Source organism: Hippocampus zosterae, chromosome 14 (assembly GCF_025434085.1).
Source record: "Hippocampus zosterae strain Florida chromosome 14, ASM2543408v3, whole genome shotgun sequence".
In the NCBI taxonomy this organism is placed as follows: Eukaryota; Metazoa; Chordata; class Actinopteri; order Syngnathiformes; family Syngnathidae; genus Hippocampus; species Hippocampus zosterae.
The window spans coordinates 12308376-12329396 of NC_067464.1; the positions used below are offsets into that span (position 1 = coordinate 12308376).

Below are 21021 nucleotides of genomic sequence, written 5' to 3' on the forward strand. Positions count from 1 at the left end.
AGAGAATCATTCGAGAGCACCCCCTACATCGCAACTCATGCGATTTTATCACGAAAATTCAGCCACAGTGCAAGATTATTCATGCATGTACATCACACAAGACGAACACAACCTGTGGTTTTTCGAGTCGTTGTGTGTTCCAACATGCTGTTTACATACCCTTCAAAATGGACATTAGACTATCGCTCTGGAGAGGAGACACTGTTAGCACCCTGAAACGATGCGTTGGTACTATGCAGTAGAGTAGTCGTTTATGCACCACTGGTCAAATATAATTTTGGGCTATAACAAAAAAAAAAAAACAATTAAATTAATGTGACCTAGACAACTCAATTTAAAATTATTTTCAGTCTTCGTGAAGGGAGGTTAAAATCAATAACTGAGAAAATGTGGTTGCACAAGTGTGGATTTGTTCCGAATTAACCAATCCCATTTAAAGTCAAAATAAACGGAGTTCGCGCCTCCACCGTTTTTATGTAGACTAAACATATACTTAACAATTGTACCTGGATCCAGATGATTGTATTATGAGATGTAAATATGATATGTATGTACAAACACTTGACGAAAAAAAAAAAGAGTGAATCCAACACATTTATTTTTCAGTGTGCTCACGATTCACAACACTGCCATGTACTTTGAATGGTCAATGCAAACAGTGAAGTCTCTCATTACTCCAAAGAGGGATCCTTGCATTAAGCATGCACTGATAATATTTTCAATAAAAACTGAACAGAAGTTGCCAATAACAGTAGCAACGTAAGCTTCAGCCGTGAGGGCGCTGATAGTTAGTCCGTTATAAGGTCGGTGTTAATTCGTGACACGCTTCAATCTTTCGGAGATGTCACCATGAAATGAAGAGATCAAAGAGCAATGATCTCATTTCCCTGAAACATTTCTGCTACTTCCTGCCGCACTCCTCTGTCATTCTCCTTGTGCCCTTGATGGAATTTCTGGTGGGAGGCGTGAGGAGCTAGCTGTAAAGCATGATGCGGCCACCTTCATGCTTCACTATAAGTATCTCGTCCTTGAATTCATGAGCAGTGTTTTGTTTGCTCCCAACATATGTCCAAGTTTCCACACCCAAATTTCTCAATAAAATGTGTCATGGTCTGATGAAACCAAGTTTCATCAATTGACTTGTACAGGTTATAAATTATTCATATTGGTCACAGTTTTCTATTTGACCAAAACCTGAAATTTGAATGGAAGATTTAAATGAGAACTCATAATTGTTCACACACTGTCTTGAAATAAACAGCAAAAGTGGTCATCGAATTGGTAGTGTTGACTGTCGAGAGTTGCCCATTCCGAAGCTTGAGGACATGCATTCCAGTGCTAAGCTGTGTGTACTCTGGTTTTATGAACCCAGGTGAGGAGAGTGAACGAAACACAAAGCAATGGCAACTGCATGAAACTGTATCGAAATACAATGGAACATGTTGGAGAGAATAAGACAAATCTGGAGGGACATATGGCATTTATGTCTTCATATGTTGAAGAACAAGAGAAAGGGGGAGTCACTTTTTTTGAATGAACAACTTGTTATTCAAAATCCTAAAAAAAAAAAATTGAAAAGATTCAAAATCCTTAAAAAAGGGGTGTGGTGAGAAGTGAGCTTCAAATTGCGCTAATGAATTTACCAGCATTTTTTTCAGTGGGAATCAAGCGACAAGATGCTCTAGCTTCAACTGTACTGAGTTCGGTTGTTTTAATGTCCCTCGCTAAACACGCACGAAAACTAAGTAGCTTCAAATGGAACCTACAACCGATGTGATCCTGTTTACGTATTTCAAACGCATCTGAGCGGGCACTTGACATCAAGGCCATGGTCGCCGAACGTGCATATTTTAACCCTGGAGAACCCATGGGGTCAAATTTGGCCCCTATAAATTCTGCTCCTCAAATGCTACCCTTAAATACCAAAGGGTAAAATTTGGCCCTAATCCTAAATTAGGATTAAAGTACTAAATATTTGAAAAAACATATTTTGGTGTTCAGTGAACATATAGCAGTCATTTAATGTACAATTCATAATTTTCCAAAGAAGAAAAGGGTTCTTGGGTTCTCCAGGGTTTTTAAAGAACATATACGGCCCTATGCCTTTTGTTCACATATTATGTTTAAAATGACTGAAAACGGTCTTGTTAAGATACTGTGTTTTAAGTATTCTGTCTCGTAGAGGGCCTGGTAACTTCTCTTCACCGTTTGAGTCACAATGGCATCAATGAAATGATCCACCGCCCTGAATCATTGTAGCACCATCTCTCTAAGAAACAATGACTCATCTAATTTTGTTTTATTTTGTCTACGGCTTGTGTTTCTACTGTGGGAAAATCCACATACATTATTACATTATAGCATCACTAAAACAACAAACCTAAGTCTTCTCCTCAGTACTGTACTGTAAATTTAACCGCTCAATATATTGACTAAGGAGGGTGTGAAGTTTGACCAAGATGGCTAGTGTTGCTTTTATACAGACTTTTCTTAGGACTGACATTGAGGATTATTTCAATAATCAATTATTAAATCAGATTTTATATATTAGTGAGAGCTTTTTTTTTTAATTCACCACAAAAGATAATCAGCCCACACCACATAAATTGCATAACATTTACCATTGCAACAACCAACAAGAATTCTACCTTTGTCCACAATGCAACGTGGGATTTTAGTGAAGGTAAACCATGAAAAGAAAAGGTTTCTTTTGCTAGATGTGAAAGTTTTAAATCCAACCGAAATTCGTCCACAGAATTGTAGTTAAGGCAAGCCATTTCAAATGACAGTAAAAAGAAAAGCAGAAGCAAATGTTTCTTTTCTAACGGGAGCTGCTTTCAACACAGGAATTTATTAATGGGAATTTTCTGTGTGATTCTGAGTTCTAATTTTAATACAAACAAGTCCCACCTGAGTATTCTGTAAGTGTCAGAACAAGCCAAACTATGAAAATAAAAAATGCAATTGATTGTCCGAAAATTAGTCCAAATGCAACAATGAGTGAGATTTAAAAAAAAAAAAATTAAAACACCCATTAATGAAAAAAAAAAATCTCTCTTCGAACTTTAGCTAACGTGAACGTCCATTTTGGGAGTGGGGCTGGCAGACTGATTGCTGTGGATAAAGCACTGCCAAGAGGGCGTGGAAGAACATACAGGCAGCCACCTTTGTTTGGACTAGAACGAGCTCAGTTTAACCACGAGGATGTTCACATCTCGACGCTGCGGTGCCTCACGTGGCCCAGCATAGCAATCAGTGATCAGCTGGATACTGTTAGTCAGTATCTGCAAGGGGGAAATAACACATTATAAAGGTCGTTAAAAAGCAGTTCGTTTTGGGTTGCTTCCCCACGTTTTTTCTAGGTTGAAGGTGCACACTTGTAACATCGACACAACCGTTTTGAGGATAGAACTTCACATGGAGGTATACACCGTGAAAACACAAACTGGATAAAAACTGCACTCACGACTAAGACACAAGTAGTGTTACTCTCGAGGAGTTTACAATACCAGCACGTGAAACTCAGATGGAGCTAAGGGTGAACAAGCTAGCTAATGTGGAATACTGATTCAACCATACTGAAACAGGTATTTTCAGGAAGCTTAAAATGTGAGTAAAGAGTTCAATATCTTACGCTTCCTTAAAATCTATTGATTATATTTAAATATATGAATATATATGGGTGACTCGCTCTCCAAAGTCCTGCTTTAATGCCAGTGTTGTATTGAGCAGAATAATGCTACCTGGTGGACTAGCCATTGAACCCACATATATTGCAAGAGATAAATTCTAAAATATCTATCCATCTAAATTATTTGAAAATCCACAATATACAGACAAGGTGTCAAAAATAATCGATTAATTGACAATCATCAAATTAATTGTCAACTATTTTGATCATCTCTTAATTGTTTAGAGTCGCGAGAATCCACTGATTTCAGCCTATCAAATGTTCTGTGATTTATGTCATCCCACTTAACTCTTTCATGCACCCTGGAACCTGATAACATGATTAGTTGTCCACTGAGTAAACGCTGTCCCTGAAAAGGTGAAAGCAGTCTGATTGCGTTATTTAAAGCACACTGATTATGTAATGTGTTTAATCAAAATACATCAGTTGTAAACATCTGCTTTTACTTGGGAAATCAATGATCACATTTTAGACCAAACCAGTCACTGAATCACAATAAATTCACAGCAGTCAGTTCTAATAGTTTGGTTACAATAGTTCTGTGTGGAGTTTTGATGTTCTTCCCGTGCCTGCGTGGTTGTTCTCCGGGTACTCCCAAAACATGCACCAAAGTTTAATTGAACACTCTGAAATTGTGCCTGGGTGTGATTGTGAGTGTGAGTGGTTGTTTGTCTATCTGTGCCCTCCGATAGGCTGGCTACAAGTTCAGGGTGTACCCGCCTACTCACCGAAGGCAGCTGGGATAGGCCCCAGCACCCCCTGCGACCCTTGTGAGGATCAGCGGATGAATGAATGAATGAATGAATGAATGAAAAGACATTTTTTTCCAAAACACTGTGAACACATTAGAACACACAAAATACCGCAAGATATAGAATATAGTTTACACAAGGTACCATCTGTTAGATGTATGTGCCTTTAAGAGGCGGGGCCTGGTGGGGTGTGACTTCAATGACTCTGCTTGTAAGTTTGAGGGTCTGAGCGATGGCTCACAGCAGCTCCTGTCTGAATGTGCTCGTTGTCTTGGTGTGTTAAAGTACATAAAATAGTCTCCTAGCAGTCATTCAACAGCTAAAATGTGCTTTTTATTAGCAATCAGTCTATTTAGTTGAATAACTGACAAAGATATCAAATGACACTTTAATTTCAAGTCTCCTGAAAGTTGATTCCAGACAGCATCATACAACAAGACTGATATTATCTGACTTTTGTCTGAAGCAAAGTCCAGGGATAAAGTATCAGTCGGAGAGGTAAGTCTATACTTGCATAAATAAAGTAGACAAAGTGACACGAAGGAGCTGACTGAGATTCAGATGGTAATGCAAATTGCCGTGCCGCGAGGCCACTGTAGCCATGCAGCAGCATGTCTACAATGAGAACAGGCTGCATTCCTAAGAGATTGATAATTACCCACCAAGGACTCTTCTGGCCAAATTTGCTTGCACCCTCCCACCGTCTCTGTCTCCCCCTCCCCCTCCCTACTCCACACCACCACCCAATTCTCCCTTTCACCACCTGATTGCATCCCTCACTTCCACGCCTCACATCCCCTCATGCACATGAGTGAGAGAGACTAGCCACATGCCACAACAAGTCAAAGGATAGCGGCAGGGCCATGACTCATGAGCAGATAACCGTTTGCTAACATTTTTGTTACATAGTTTCTCCTTCATCAAACGTTATCCACGTCGATTTCCTTGGTTTTTGCCACACCGTTAATTACAATGGCTGTTAATACCTAAAGGACTAGGTTCCACAAGAGGTGTTGAGAGATTTACATTCAAAGCATTGAGACTCAGCCCTCACCAGACGCGTTATTGCTTGATAGCCAAGTCAGAGAGTTGTTTCGCGTTTACATTTTATTGTGCTTAACTTATTTTTTAAGATGTGTGTAATTGTGTTTTTTGCAATCCGTATGGTGTGTTTAAAACTAATTCTATTTCCATGCGTCATTAAAATTAAAACTGGCTGCTTTGCGTTTACGTCCTAATGGTGACTTTTTCAAGTTAAGAAGTCTCTTACTTCAGTCCCTGTAATGTTTATGATTTTTTTTACAGTATATCAACAGTTTTGCCCTGGGACAGATCATTGCTATTTTGATTATTTACCTTGGAAAAAATGATTTGGAAATGATTAAGAAAGTATTGTGGAGTATATGCAGCACAGATTGTGTTCGCCCTTCGAGGTTCCACTCTACATTAGCTTGGTACCATTCAAAGTACCGGTATTACTTTTGTACCTTTGACTTTATATTCAATACAAAGCAATGGTTAAAATTCAAATTAATGTAAATTTGTTGTTAGAATTCTTAGTGTGCTTGTTTTAGTGTGTGCGAATATAAACATGTTTCTTCTACTATAATGGACCTCGTAACCTTTCTGTTTGGCACTTGCAGATTCACCTTTTTTTCCCCCAATTTTAAATTTCATTTGTTGTTTTTCTTGTGTTTTTTTGGTGGGGGGAGGGAGGCAACCCCCATTTTTGTGGAAAATGCACACTGGAGGTTTATCACTGATTGCTTTTTGATTTTTTGGGGGGTAGGGGGGGGGGGGTTTACACAGCCCTACCTTTTGCATTTCAATGGGAATCAATTGATATGCATTTTCATCGGGCACCCGTTTAAAAAATGTACTCAACACAGTTTTATTTACTTCTTGTGGCGGCCAATATCCGATCACATGTGCAGCCAAACTCACGCCATGATGGACAAACACTTTCGCTAGTTTTACTTTCAGTTTCGCTTGCTTGATGCTTGTTGGAGAAATCGAAATGTCAACTTCAATTACTGTTTTGAACACCATCTTTCAGTCTTAAGTGTTCACTATGACAACTTCATAAAATTCTATCAAACACATGTGACGTGAACATAAATCAGTAAATCACAAGTCAGATTAGGATAATAATGCACACAAATCTGTGGCTTTAATGAATTCCATTTTTTATGTTTCATCTAACTATGATCTATAAACCTTTGGACTCAACTTCTGAAGCACTGAACTTATCTAGTAAATAATTGGAAAGAAAAACGAAATAAATAAACAAACAAACACACACATACATACATATGTACATAAAGAATAAAGCCGACCAACTGAAATGAAACAGTGACTACATTTAAATGAAGTCAATATTTAGGTTAAGGTCAAAATTCCTGTTTCGGAAATATTTGGGATAACCCGTTGACATGCGTGAGTGGACAGAGTGTTACAAAATGCTACTATTTAAACGGCCGAACAGACAACGTTGTGACGCAAATAGACATCATTTACGCCCGTTACATTCAACATTTTCACCGAATATAATGTGAAAATGCCGCAGAGAAATCAATGTATTCAGGTTAGGTGAAGTATAGCGAGTAAGCGGGAGGCTGCGCATACACGTACTTCCTGGACTAAAAAGACCTGAAGATTCCTTACAAATATGATAGACCATGTGCAGCGCACAAACTAATATCCCGCTCAAAGGAGGTAATCCAACGGTGTTTATATGACCCAATGTTTAGGAAAAGGAGTAATCCGGGGGTCATTCTGGTTTTTAAAAATCCGTATAAGAGCATATTCATGTATTCGGATGTGTTTGAGAGGCCTTGCAAGCCTGAATACTGCCAATAGTCAGGTTTTAAAAGTGTTATTGACCACATGTAAACATCGTCCGTGTTTTGTTTTTTTCTGTCTGGGGGTTACAAATTGCAGTTTTGCAATATGAAAATTGCATTTTTCTAAACGGCGATGTTGATTTGAAATGAATTAACTGTTCGGTAGTACCTCATTGACACCACAAGTCATTAGAATCTTTTAGAGACATTCGATAGTCGGGCCATGTCTGCATTTCCTGAAAAATCCTCTCATTCGTCCATGTTGTTTTTACGCATGTACACCACTTCTGAATAAAGCCCTCAAAACAAAGTTCCTCCAATCTAGCGTCAAATGAAGAAAGTAAAATAATTTTAAGCACAACATTTTGTAACGCCTACCCATGTTTGTGTATGCCAAATATTGTTTGCGATAAGAAGCCACCGATGAGTTACTCATCAGCTAAGCCTATTGATCAACAGTGTCACTCGTGAGATTCTTTCCAAGATGAAGTAAACACACACTTAATCTACATCCAAACACATGATCATAAGTGTTTACCTACTGTAACACCCCCATAGTTGTTCCCCTAAACATCTCCTGAACCATTCGGGCAAAGAAGAATAAAAGCTTTTACCTCAGCAGGTACCATGTTTCTGTCTTCTCCCCAGTCGGCACATCTGGTGTGTTAATGCCTTGTCTCAAACTTTATACTGTGTATCTCTGTTTCAAGCCAAAGCATCTAATGTGCCTGCGGTGATTACATAATTCACCTGTAATCTCCATGGGTACGTACATGCATGTCCCAGCATGGCAGGGTGCAAGGGAAGGAGCACCAGTATGCGGCACACCCTCTCTAAACAAATGGCTCTGCCTCAGCCTCACCTAAAGCTGCAAGTGCACAAGCTAAAACACAAAGGCCTTTCCTTCCTGTGTGACTGAACTGTTGGTAGTTTGTTTTTCTTTTGGATTTTAGTGGGGGTGATTGGATTAGGGCCTAAACTTTCAAAGTCCAGAGTTAGGTTAATCAAGTAGGAATCCGTACAGCATATAACAATTCGTACAGCATACAACAGCATAATGATGTAAACACACACAATCACAAGTAGTGGAAAAGTACTCCCACTCAATATATTTAAGTAGAAGTACCCGTACATGTGCTTCAAAAAATGGTAAAAGCAGGTTAACCAAGTAAAAGCAGAATAGGCAGACTTGGATATGTACTTGAATACAAATATCAGAAATGTATTTTTCGCTGCAAAATGCCCATTTTGATAAACGGGTGTAATTGGGTAAAATAAATAAAAAAAATAAATGGATACATACAGTATACTGTATGTAAAAGGACTTCTCTGCACACAAAAAAAGTTTCCCAATTTTATTAACTCGCTTGAGAGCTTACACAGAGAAGAAAAACAAGCTAGCTTGTGAAAGCTATGGATTTTATGATAACAACAAACCATTTTCCCATAGCTTGGCCAATATTTTTAACAATGTAAAATGCTAATTTAGTTAATATATTTTTGGGTCAACAATATTTAGAGTGCCAGAAGCTAGTGTTTTTAGTCTGTCACAAACACAACGCATCCAACACGAAAAGGTCTTGTAGCCAACAATATTAAATATGATCTTAAATCAGACCATTGGTAGGGAATATCTTGCATCTCCCAATCATCATCATCATCATCGTTAACACTCCCCGGTTCTCCTTCATCAATGTCGCTCCTGTCTCAGTTTTTTTCCACATTACAAAAGCCAAATATTTCAATCAATCAATCAAAATACTGCCTGTTTACATTGCTTTGTCTTAGCCAGATAACAAAAGTATCTGATGTATTTTGTCAAAGTAACCAGGGGAAAGTACACCTGTTTTTCAATGTGGGGAATTCACATTTAGAAAATGCAAATACCCAAGTGCAGTCATCTGAAAAAAATATATACTTCGGTAAAGTAACTCAGTATTTGTACTTTGTTACTTTACACAGTGAATAGGTTAAGCCATGTGTGTGAGCTCCACGCTGTCAAGGCAAACCAGTGATGGGAAACAACACAATAGCCTTCATTGTCATGAGCTCCGCGGCTGGGAGAAACGCGACAGGTCTTAAATTACCTTTACTTAGGATCCCTCAAGGCGAAGTTGAGCAAATGTCCCACACCTACTTTTTTCCCATACATGCCTCGACTCAACCTGAATCAATTTCTCACATTACACTTTTGTGTTTGAGCGTCACCACCTGAGCTCCCATGGTAAAACCGATTTAAACGAGGTTTCAGTCAAACATTTGTTTTTTGTTTTTTTAAAAGAAACAAATTAGTTCCAAGAACAGGAAATCATGTGTAACATTTCCATTGCCGTGTGACGCAGCGAAACTGAAATTCTCCTCGTAATTGACGACAAAGAAGATGCCTATACCTTGTTAAACTTTTATGGTCCGGGTGGCTTGACGTCCCCTCAGCCCCTCTCCATTTGCAGCCTTTCTTTCCACTATGAGTCCAAAAACTTTTCAGCGTCCCGAGCAGGCAAGCTTCAGGTGAGACATTTCTTTGCCAAAGGAAAGAATCAGGAAGCTACACTGGATTCGCGTGTCGACGTGCTTCGTCGCGGGTCAACTCAAGTATTTGTATCCCAGCTGTCAGCCGTCTGAGGACGCCCCGCCGGGCCGCGGAGGGAAAATGGCTCGACGAGGTGGCGCTCGGGTGGACATGTACCGGCCCACCTGCAGGAGGCTGGCCGGCTGTTGCTCAGGTGTGGATGCGACCATGCGATCTGTATGAGAACGACACCTAGTGGCTAACATGGAAAAATACATCAACCGCAGCTGGAAAGCTATACAATTGTCGGGGTAGCAAGACAGTATTCACAAATATCCAGTGCGGTATTGTATGTAGTGTGGTATAAGTATTTTCGTGCATTTTTCCAGTGATGCATTTTCCAAGATAAATGATACATCCGTAAATAGAATAAGGAGCCACAGCTGCTGCCTCAGCACTGCAAGTAAAAAGCTCATTTCTCAGTAGTCGTATCATCAATAGTATTTTGTTCAGTAAAACAATGCTCTTAATTCTGGAATTAATTTCACCCAGGAGATTTTAATGTGTATGTATTTGTACATTTCATTTTCACGTAATTCGTGCAATAAGGGGCAAACCATACCCCACTGCATTTGCTTTTTTAAATCAGTTAATTTTATTCATATGAATATTTGAATTTTGGGCAGTTATCCTTCAAAAGGTATTACAGTATTTGTTTCAAAGAAAAATACAATTCTAAAGTAATGTTTTCAAAGTTTTAATGACAAAATGTCTTTACCGTTAAGTTTCATGATTTTTTATGAAGTGCGACCAGCATTATATGGATCTTTACTATCAATTCCTAAAATTTTAATCATCAATAACTGAAACTTAATTTTAAGTATGGCTGGGTTAGCATTTGAAACATTTACTCATCAGGCATGAAATAAGTATTTTATTTATTGATTTTACACTTATCTCTTCCGCTATTGCTCAAATTATGAAAACGGCCCACATGCGGTACGTATTACAGGGGAATACAGAGCATGTACGGTATGCCAGTCTGCAAGGAGCACTGACCCTGATTTTTGATCCCTCGTGGGGGTCTGACAGACTTTTAACCCAGGGATAGGGTTACCACACTGACTCTAGCTGTTATTAATACACGCAAAGTCGGCCTCTGTTTTGCTAACGGCAGAAACACAGCAGGGAGAGTCTCTCAACCGTGAACAAATTCGACCAAGCTACCATCTCTCTGGACTGCAATCTTCAAACTGAGTGAGTATCGGCTGAGGGTGAAATTACCATTAGTTGATTGTTTTGATTTACAGTCATCACTCAATGGTAAACTCATTGGCTTTAATTTTCCTTGCTTGTTATGCAAAATAACTTGAGTCAACAACTCAAACTGTGATCTAATCTTTGACAAGTGATTGCTTTCATCATCATCTGACTAATGACTATTACAAAAATGCAATCAGTCTCATGTTTTGTTCATCTTGCAGTCACCATGGACAATCACGACAAGGCACCCACTGAGGAGCCACCCACACAACTCATTCAATTTCTTGAAGACATCAAACAAAGCGCTGATGATGACAAATTAGAGCGCGACCACACTTCTAAGATGGACAAGTCAGACATGGAGAGTGTTGGACAGATGTTTGAACACTGCATCCAGCAAGTGTCCCTTTTGGAGATACGGAGAGAAGAGCTGATACAAGAGTTACTCTATCTGCAAGAGCCCATGATGCAAATTGTGGATCAGCTGAGGGAGAAGCTGAGGGAAAAGCGGAGACTGATCGCCCTGGCTCAGAGGGATCGCACAGACGTATTTGAGGAAGTGCAGCAGGTGAAGAGGAAACTCTTCAACACAGCCAGAGACTGCATACACAGCCAAGTGATGCTGGCTGAACAAGAGTATTGGGTGGCCCAAGAGGCACTAACAAAGGTCAGACACCAGCTGGGTGCTTTTAGGCTCACAGGATTAGGCTGCAGGTTATTCTTTTCTATATTCCGCAGTGTGTGTCATGCAATGAACATTGACCATGATCCGATCAGTGCGAGTAATTGTGGGTAATATCGGGTCTGGCAAAGAGCTGAGAATAATTAGCTTTAATTTGCAGGCGGGGTTTGTACAATTTCTCTCTTCTGCCAAAGATTGTTCAATATTTCGCCAATACATAATGACCAGTAACAGAGTATCTAATTGATCTATCTAATTGATATCCAATTCAAGAGCTGACGCAAAGATGATTTACTATGGTAATATTTTTAGGCTATTTTTCAGACTCATCTTTTCACAGGAGGAGCTTAAGGCCCAAGTCCAATATCTGACCGAGGAGTTGTTTCAGCTTCGAGAGTCCCATCAAAAACATCTGAATTGTTTGAGGGATCAGGCCAAGAAGCCATGCAGACCGAGAGCCATGAACGATGTCAACCTGTGCCGACAAGCTTCCGTCCGCCTCCAGCGCCGGCTCAGCATCAGCATTCAGGAGTTGGAGAGCTGGTATGAGCCGCGACTCATCGCACTGCTTAAGAGGAAGCAGTTGGGAGAGAAAGCCTTGAGAGTAGGCCAAGAGCAAGCAGCGAGCTTTAAGGCCCAACTCGAGCCCCTCAAACAGGAGGTACAACGACTAGAGGAGCAGAAAACCTATCTGGAGCAAAGGATCAACCTGATGCAGCAGGAGAGAGAGGAAATGATCACACATCACAAGGTACAACACATCAACAATTAAATAGATATGATGGACGGTTCATACAAATACGAATGTTTCTTTACCCAGGAAGTCGAGGAAGAAGTAAAACAGGCCCTGAGGAAACTAGTGCTGGACTTTGAGGTTCAAAAAAGACAAAAAAAAGATTTGGAAGCTGTCACCAATTATATTTTAGATGAGATGGCAAATCTCAGGTGAGTTCTAACAGGTTAAGACATTTCCTTGGAAACCATGTCAATACTCAGAAATGTTCACTAATCAAAGTGGGTTAATACTTCAGCATTATGTTGAGACATGACTTGATATCAAGTGGTAATTTATTCCCCCCCACAATACCTTGTGTGAATGAATTACAGGAGTCTAACTTGTACATATTCTATCTAGAGTCTGCGATGATGCTTCAGCGGAAGAACAGCCAAAGGATTCAACTTCCTGTCAATCCGCCGAATGTTGAACATTTTTGCTTGAAATTAGTTTTATAAGGTAAATCAAATACAAAGCATGAACTCCATTATTATAAGGAATACCATTCATTTTTTTTCTTACATGCCATCCATCCACATTCTATAGCGCTTGGCCTCATGAGGGTCACGGGTGCCTTTGGGTGAGAAGTGGGCACACACCGGACTGTTAAACTGCAGGACTGATACAGTGACAAAGAAACATGCATTCACACTGCAAAGCAGACCACTTTACTTCAAATATTTATTATGAATATAAGCACACAAGAGCTCAGATGCCGCACAACAGAACAGAAAATGTAGAGGGAAGAAAAATGGATGCAAGATGTAACACAGCTAGAAAATTCTGGCTACTTTCACACAAATAAAGTGGAAACCTTTGTATGTACATTTGTATAAAAAATGGATCTTTGTAGAAATGTGTGGATCTTAACTAACCAATTCCAGAAAAGATGAGGGAAAACAAACTCGTTGAAATAAAGAATTGGAATGACCGCCGACTTCTTGACGGTTTCATCACATCAGGGTTGAATAACTTGGATTATGACAAACATATCTAAAAGAATTGGAACCTATTCAGACTGATCACATCGGCATGTTATGATTTTCCCCAAAAACACTGGTGCCCGAAATGTAGATTTAAAAGAAGTGCTTATGCACCCAACAATGAAAAGAGATCATTTGAATAAGCAGGTCAGAAGAAAAGATGAGAATGCATTCACGCTTGAACCTCAGAATCTGCTACTCCTTCAGGATCTTCATCATTGTAGATGTTTTCAGCCTGCAGAAGAAAAAACATTTCAAAAATTGTAATTAGGACATATATCTAATAACTGACATTGCTTACAATTATTCATTACCATTTGCCACACTTGCATGATGTTGTCCTCCGACACAGAACAGATGACCCATGGCTCGTTGGGGTTCCATGAGAAGTCTGATATCTTCGCTGTGTGTCCACCATGGATGAACTAAATCAAAAATATTTGTGAGTGACATTACATCCCAGCAAAAGGTCCGAATTAAACAAGAACGGCTAATTGCCCCAACTGACCAGGAGCTCAGGGGGGCCATCCTCTGCATCCTCGGGAGACTGCTCCTCGCCGATCTTGCTGAGGTCCCACACGTTTAGCCTCCGGTCTGTGCCGCTGGAGGCCAGGATGGTTTCGTTATGAGGAGACCACTGCACCTGTTTTTCAAAAATGGGACAGACGTTTCATTTCAAGACAGACCATCTAAAACGCTACAGCAGAGCTACTTATCAACATGAAGTCATGTTTTAGAAATATTTGGTGTCAGGCGCAGACATCAACGTAGGGGCGAAACAAGTCACTAATTTGAGCGCATCGATTAAAAACAATGCTCAAGGAAATGTTTCTGTCTTGGGTTCCCATTCATTTGGTGACTGTGTGTATGGTTGAGAAGAAAGTCAAGCCAGCAGCAGCAATTGTTAATGCTATGCATGACAGTAGCACCACCAACATGAGGTGGCCAACTTCAAAATAAAATCTTCCCAAATATAGTATTACACGCAAATATGCGCCCTGGCACACTTTTACTTTGAAGTTGTTGGTGGCACCGCGTGATGACAGACTTGTCCCGACAAAGTTTAAATCTACATTGCCAACACAAACATCACCCTGAAATGTTATTCAATCCCTAATTAAAGACGCTAAAGACTCAAATTATCACACCGGCATTGTAGAGTACATCTGTTTCCAGCATTAGCAGCTTAGTGGCGAGGACCAAGCCACTAAACAAGTGCCCAATACAGGCTTGCAAGAGCCATCAGACTTCTTTTTAAAGGCAGTTTAATAAGTAAAAATGATCCTGCACACTTTGATACTGACAGCTCGACACCCTTGTAGGTCCTACCTATCAATTTTTAGCAAAGCAGGCGTATCGAGTGTGTCATTTTAGCAGGTAAAATCGCTACTGTGATTATGACATCACGGCCCAAAATGTCACTAGTGTGTCCAGATGAGAAAATACAGTTTTGCTACTACGTACAGTTTGAATTTATTGGGGGAATCTAAAAATTAAAAATAGAAACTTTCTCGCCTGTTCATAATTGTCCTTTAACCAATCAAAAATATACAAAAATGTATTTTTATCTGAATATTCAATTATTTGATAACATTTTCAGTAAACAATCATAATACTACAATATTCTGTAGCTGCAGCGCTGTATTAGTGTGCCCATTTTTGTTTTTTATACTAGGCTAATGCTTTAGTCCGATTTTAAAACAAAAAGCACAGTAATAAACAAGCATAATCACATTGACTATCAAAATCACTGACCTGGAATATCTCATCTTTGTGAGACTCAAAAGAGTGCAGCTTTAGCTTCAAGTTTCTCAGGTCCCACAGAGCCACGGTCTAAAAACACATCCACATTCACATCAACTCCCACTGATGATAGTAAGACTGGTGACAATCGCGAAGAGCGCAAACCCACTTTGTCTGCGGAGCCAGTGGCCAGGATGAACTCACTGTACGGATTGAAAGACAAGCAGTTGACCTCAGCAGTGTGGGCATCCACTGCGTGACTGGGCTTGGATGTGTTGTTGGATCGCGTGTCCCATCTTTTCAAGGGAATACATCATTAGGTTTGAAGACAATGCTGTGCTCGAGTGTTTACATAGTGTTCAATTTAGCTTACATCATGAGTTTCTGGTCGTCAGCCACAGACCCAAAGAGTGACTCATGGAGCAGGTGCCATGAGACATCCTCCACAACAGCGGTATGGCCTGTAAAGATAGTCTTGGCATCCACTATCTTTCCCTCCTTAGGCACGGTGCTGATGTCCCACAAGCAGATGGTCTGAAGAGCAGGCAGACTGGTCAGAAACTGGCAGGAGCAACTGACAAATTACCACTTTCACTTGTTTAGTTAAAACAAAATAAAATAAATAAAAATTACGTGGTCATCCGAAGCACTGAGGAGGCAGCCGCTTAGGTTTGGATTCCAGGAGAGGCCATAGCCCTCTTTCTGGTGACCTCTCAAACGAAGGTCTGGAGTGCACTCTCCAGAGGGGTCTTGAGGAAAGAAAAAAATAATAATGTATTGACGAGGCAAGATTAGGGAGAGAAAATTACATCGGTTAACCAAGGATTGTGAAGCATGGCTTGATTGTTACCTGGCTTGGACGGGTGCTTAGTATAATCAAAGACTAGCACATCACTGGTTGGGGTCTTGGTGGCAATAATGCAAGGGTTTTGGGGCATGTATCGAGCTCTGTTGACTTCTCCTTCATGATTGATTTTGATTTCAATCTCTATCTTTCCACTCACAGAGCCAAAACCACCAAACTCTGTAACAACACACACATAAAATCAACATGATTAATACTGATAAAACAAAATAATTCATATTAACAGGGAAAATATTGACAACAGGATAACATTATAAAATACCAGATCCCGATGTCACCCACCGAGATTCTATGGGACATTCAAGTAAATTTCCAACAACTTTGCACACTTCCTATGCATTTTTTAGATCGAGCGAGAGAAGGAAAAAAAGAAGGGGGAAGAAATAGCCTAGCACTGGCTTTGTTTTTGTTTTATTACAGCGGCTATTTTGACAGGTTAAATCTAACAGACACCAGGGGTAAGCAAGATTAATCAGGTGATGAACTAGTTCAATTAATTTGAATCCAGTTTACTGCAATGTCACATTTTGGTGAAATTTGTTTTTCAACATAATTGTGTTCTCTTTTTTTTCCCTAGACAATGTTAATTTGTCTGTCTCGTGAATGGCTCTTAAGTGGTAGTACAGTCACTGCTCGTACTGTTTTGTCAATTTTTCATCAACAAGAAAGCCAACGATCATGACAACTAAAGTGAATAATAATCCTAATTCTTAAACTGATGGTTCCCGACCAGTGTGTTAGGAGTTAATCAGGTGTGCCATGTGTAATTCACTAATTGATTGAATTGATTGATTTACTTACTACAATTTATCTTCTTTCAACCATCTATGAAAGCAAAACAGTTAGATGGGCAGTGTCCAGTTTTAATCTGGTAGTGGCTCATTAGATTTTTCTCACATGTCAAAATACCTCCCTTGGGTAAATAATGCTGAGGAGACACTGGCCGACATTATACTTGCGAGACTAATAAAGGTATTCTTAATCCCTTACCTCCTTTCTCACTGTCATAGTGGGAGGCATCGAACTGAGCATCATCATTGGGGAGCTGAACGCTGGCAATCACAAGGTGGTTCTGCTCATCTGAGGTGTGTGTCCCCAGAACCAGCCTGTGTACACTGTAATCCTTTCCTTCCGGTCTGTGAATAGAATTAATACATTTCAGTTCCAATTCATTCTTTATGATACTTTAGTACAGGCGTTGCCCACCTACCTGGTAACATCTGGCAGCCACTGAGCAGTTAGACTGGGCCACTCCAGGGCATGAGTCATGACCAGGTCGTAGAGGAAAGGGGTGTTCTTCTTCCAGATCTTGTACTCCTCATTAATCACCCTCTCCTCCACAGCATCGTCAAAGGCAGCTACAAATAGGGCAAACATCGAGAACAAGTTTGTGAGTTACCTCAACGTTTTCAAACAATGAATAATACATACAATAAATAAACAAACAATACATCATTAAAGACTGTAATAAACATGACGGACAGTCGGGATATACAACAGCCAGACAGTGCCTGACTTCATAATTAGCTTCAGGGTTTATTTTGGTGTGCAGATCACATTGGGACACGTTGCTAAAGTGACATGAAAAAAGACCAGGTGCCGCTCAGCCCGCAACCTAAGCACAAGAGCTATCCACAACTCCAAGTGGAGCGACAAATTACCACCAACTAGTAGATTAGACCCCGTGTATTTAGCACGCTCGTGGCAGCTAACGCTACATTTGCTAACAGCTAGCTTGTGTGTTCGTAACAATACAATAAGATGCGTGCAGATGCGCCAACCCCGGACCAAATAGTCCAACAGTTTCGCGATTTCGGGATATCCATAAACTAAGTTGTGCCAAGTAAACAGGAAAAGTCTCCATTCATACCGTCTTTGTCAGCCATGGCGCCTTTGTTGAAAAGCTAATACTCGACCAAGTGCGTCTTTCCGGGGCGAGCGCTTTGAAGACAGCACGGAGCGTCTGCAATGGCGCCAACTCCGTCGAGCACGATTATCCAATCGCTGTAGCGGAAACCCAACCGGAAGTGAAACACAGCGTTCGCGTCCCACCCCTTCGACCATGTTGGAAAGCACTGTGGAGTCCGACATGCTGGAAGTTCTCTTCCGCCAAGCTCTCCTCTTTACGTGCCAAACAACCGTGTAATGGACGATCGCCAGCTAGACCTGACAGACGCGCAGAAAGAGACCAAATCCAAGTACCCTCCAATTAACAAGAAATATGAATGTGAGTAAAACCAAGAGTAGACATGCTATCTTAACTTACACTACTAATAGACGAATAGCCGTCCTGAAAATAAATTACATTTTAGGGCTGGGCAATCTGGCCTCAAAACAAATGTCCATTTTTAAACACAAAAATGTGATTTCCGGTTTCATCGACTTATCCACCTTTGCTTATAGAACAAGCGAATGACAATTACCGCATTCAAAACATGTTTCTTTGTTTGCCTATCTGCTTTCTCAGCTGATTTGAGGCGAAAGGCGGACTCCACTTTCGGTTCACATTTACTGAAGAGATAGATGCCCACATTCACGCTTGTGGCAATACACGCTGTTGCACTGATTGCGAGTCCATCAATGACAGAGCAAAAAAAATACTCACAATTCATACAGAATTCATATTTTAGATGTTCAACGATTTAACTGCGTGGGTTTAATGGTCGGTAAGTCTGTTCTCAAAAAGCGCAATACCTACAATGGGTCACCAATGTGATGCCCTTGGGCACCAGGTAGCCTCCAAGGATCACAGGAGTAGCTCACAGGCATTGTTCTAAGAATTGCTCACTAGTGATGGAACAAAAGCAAGATGTGAGATCTGTCTAAAGTTATGGCCATGTCTTATTACAGATTTGGATCATACAGCAGATGTACAGTGAGTGTTCTTTCATGTCAGAGTTCATTCACAGCATTAGGTTTTCGGACACTGTGATTGGTGTGTTAACATTTGATTACCCTTTCTAAGAATCCACTCCTGGGGAGACTCCTTGGAGGAAGCCTTTGAGCAATGTGCCATGGGCATGTTTGGCTACATGACGGACACCGAAACAGTGGAACCCACTGATACTGTAGAAGTGGAGTCAGAGGGTGAGAAATGTGATTGCAATCATTGACTCTGTACAAATAGTAATGCTTTCCTGTGGACGTCTACAGGGGAAGACTTGGAATCTCTGCTCTTCCATTTCCTAGATGATTGGTTGTACAAGTTTAGTGCAGATCTGTTCTTTGTTCCCAGAGTGAGTATGTTTCTAAAACTTACCTAAGTTCCCCCCCTCCAAAACAAACAAACAAACAAACAAACAGTTCCTATGCAAGCTACAAGATGGGGAGGTCTCAGAAATATGCATTTAACACAATATCTTGATTTCATGGCTACAATCTTCATTGTGTTTTTTATTTATGTTTCTTCCAACAGGAGGTCAAAGTTTTGTACATTGACAGAATGCGTTTTAGGATTCGCTCCATTGGGTAACGTTGACCTTTTCATTAAGACGTTACTTCAAAATATACGTACCTTGCGATCTCATTTGGCTGATCTTTCTCATCCTGTGCCTTTATCTTTTGTGTTTTTAAGGTGGGGTGAAGAATTCTTGCTGTCAAAGCATCCACAGGTGCGAATCCAGACAAAAGGTTGTTAGAGAAACATGACAAATTGACAGAAAATGTGACAGAAATGTTTTTCCCCCCCTAGGGTACAGAAGTGAAAGCCATTACATATTCTGCGATGCAAATCCACGATAAAGAAAAACCTGAGATATTTGCAATTGTTGATATCTGATACTTGAAGAGATTGATTATGCGACTGGTTCATTGGAACTGGAATCCATTGATGGCCAAATTTCATGGTCTTTTTATGTAAGAATTTTTATCATTGAATTGTAAAATATGATTTGCTGCTCTTGGGTTCCGTGATAGATTAAGAGTGTATGATATTGCATTAACTATGAATTGTCAATGCAGTGTACAAATAATTAAATCGTTATTATTTGTTTATGTGATTCTGAAATGTTTTGAAGAAATATTTATTGCATTGGGGAAATAATGTCTCTTAAGTTAAACACATGAATAATGAATTTGCATACATACATTTTCTGTAGTGCTGTTCCTCATTAGGGTTGCATGTGAGCTGGAGCCTATCCCTGCTGACTTTGAGTAAGAGAAGGGGCACACACTGGGTATGTCTCCAGTCATTCGTAGTGCACATGTGGAGAACCATTCATGAAAACCAACGCAAGCATGGGTAGAGGAATGCAGAGTTGAGATTCAATCTGAGAACCACTCAACAGAGGCATATACATGCTTCCACCTACACACCTTGCTGCCTCAATCGTGAAATGTAAACTTCAAAGTATGTTGTTTTGAAAAATAAATATATTTTGAAAGCAATGCAATTTAAAAGCTATTTAACGTGTTGTTTGGATGCTTCTGATGACAGACACATTGTTACTACAAAAAGCCATCATTACTGGAAGTCTGGAATTAAATTGCAGTAGTTAGCCTCGACGCTGCAAATACAGTAAGGGTTATGCCACACCGATGTTCTTCAAACTTAACCACAAAAATAATTTTTTACTATTACGTAAAAATTGCTGTTGGCAATTCTTGGTGGCGAGAATTAACAAAGTTGAAATACTTTATTGTATTTTAGTGGATTTTTTCAGCTGTCTACATTGAGATTTTCTTTTTCTAACAGTTTACTAAATGCACTAACTTTTGCCCCTTCATCAGAAGATGCTCATTACTGTTTTTTTTAAGACGTACATAGAGACAGGTAATGTCAACTGCCATTTAGCTCTTGATTGAGTTGTCTCCGAGACTCGGGTTCCAAAAAATGATTGGGACACCTACTGCCAATCATAATATATTTCGCACTGATCTATATATTTGGTAGGCCTGGCAAGGAATGGCTAATATG

General features: G+C 40.0%; 4 protein-coding genes across 8 annotated transcripts in view; 2 read left to right on the forward strand and 2 right to left on the reverse strand.

The window, feature by feature from the left end:
* The window catches only part of si:dkey-157l19.2 (uncharacterized protein KIAA1522 homolog), a 31077-nt gene extending 21144 nt beyond the window's left edge, over positions 1-9933 (reverse strand). The window contains exon 1 of one of the 3 annotated variants that reach the window (XM_052085987.1): positions 9677-9933. Coding sequence is in view for 1 of the 3 variants with exons in the window: in XM_052085986.1 (XP_051941946.1) it covers positions 7901-7915 (15 nt within the window). In the remaining 2 variants the exon portion in view is untranslated. Of the gene's footprint in view, positions 1-7828; positions 7853-7900; positions 8088-9676 lie in introns of those variants that run through there. The other 2 variants (XM_052085986.1, XM_052085988.1) reach the window with 2 other exon arrangements.
* On the forward strand, positions 9891-13657 carry LOC127614671 (syncoilin-like). 2 transcript variants are annotated; one of them, XM_052086012.1, is made up of 6 exons: positions 9891-10009; positions 10973-11052; positions 11280-11725; positions 12081-12491; positions 12561-12685; positions 12876-13657. In XM_052086012.1, the coding sequence occupies exons 3-6, from the start codon at positions 11285-11287 to the stop codon at positions 12943-12945; spliced, it is 1047 nt and encodes a 348-aa protein (XP_051941972.1). In that variant the 5' UTR covers positions 9891-10009; positions 10973-11052; positions 11280-11284; the 3' UTR covers positions 12946-13657. The 2 variants fall into 2 exon arrangements, with proteins under 2 accessions (XP_051941972.1, XP_051941971.1); XM_052086011.1 differs by lacking the exon at positions 9891-10009 and having other exon boundaries at positions 10174-11052.
* Positions 13183-18110, reverse strand: rbbp4 (retinoblastoma binding protein 4). Its single transcript, XM_052086004.1, has 11 exons — positions 17977-18110; positions 17317-17464; positions 17097-17242; positions 16092-16265; positions 15875-15990; positions 15615-15775; positions 15411-15537; positions 15254-15331; positions 14007-14141; positions 13813-13923; positions 13183-13733 (listed from the first exon to the last, which is right to left on the reverse strand). Exons 1-11 carry the CDS (start codon positions 17990-17992, stop codon positions 13671-13673), a joined length of 1275 nt encoding a protein of 424 aa, XP_051941964.1. The 5' UTR covers positions 17993-18110; the 3' UTR covers positions 13183-13670.
* Positions 18111-18145: 35 nt separating this feature from the next.
* zbtb8os (zinc finger and BTB domain containing 8 opposite strand) lies at positions 18146-20506 on the forward strand. Of its 2 annotated transcripts, XM_052086021.1 has the most exons (7): positions 18146-18333; positions 18957-18981; positions 19072-19193; positions 19260-19342; positions 19522-19574; positions 19681-19717; positions 19798-20506. In XM_052086021.1, exons 1-7 carry the CDS (start codon positions 18252-18254, stop codon positions 19882-19884), a joined length of 489 nt encoding a protein of 162 aa, XP_051941981.1. In that variant the 5' UTR covers positions 18146-18251; the 3' UTR covers positions 19885-20506. The 2 variants fall into 2 exon arrangements, with proteins under 2 accessions (XP_051941981.1, XP_051941982.1); XM_052086022.1 differs by lacking the exon at positions 18957-18981 and having other exon boundaries at positions 18169-18333.
* The last annotated feature ends 515 nt before the right edge of the window (positions 20507-21021 follow it).

Bases quoted from the DNA above. Each gene is read 5' to 3' on its own strand.
- LOC127614671 (XM_052086012.1), top strand. From the start codon at position 11,285: ATGGACAATCACGACAAGGCACCCACTGAGGAGCCACCCACACAACTC. The intron at 11,726-12,080 runs GTCAGACACCAG...ATCTTTTCACAG, and splicing joins CCCAAGAGGCACTAACAAAG to GAGGAGCTTAAGGCCCAAGT. The intron at 12,686-12,875 runs GTGAGTTCTAAC...TATTCTATCTAG, and splicing joins GATGAGATGGCAAATCTCAG to AGTCTGCGATGATGCTTCAG.
- rbbp4 (XM_052086004.1), bottom strand. The intron at 15,991-16,091 runs GTAACAATCAAG...TCTTTCCTCAAG, and splicing joins TAAGCACCCGTCCAAGCCAG to ACCCCTCTGGAGAGTGCACT. The intron at 15,538-15,614 runs GTAAGCTAAATT...TCCCTTGAAAAG, and splicing joins GACGACCAGAAACTCATGAT to ATGGGACACGCGATCCAACA.
- zbtb8os (XM_052086021.1), top strand. From the start codon at position 18,252: ATGGACGATCGCCAGCTAGACCTGACAGACGCGCAGAAAGAGACCAAA. The intron at 18,334-18,956 runs GTGAGTAAAACC...GTCTTATTACAG, and splicing joins AATTAACAAGAAATATGAAT to ATTTGGATCATACAGCAGAT. The intron at 19,575-19,680 runs GTAACGTTGACC...TGTGTTTTTAAG, and splicing joins TTTAGGATTCGCTCCATTGG to GTGGGGTGAAGAATTCTTGC.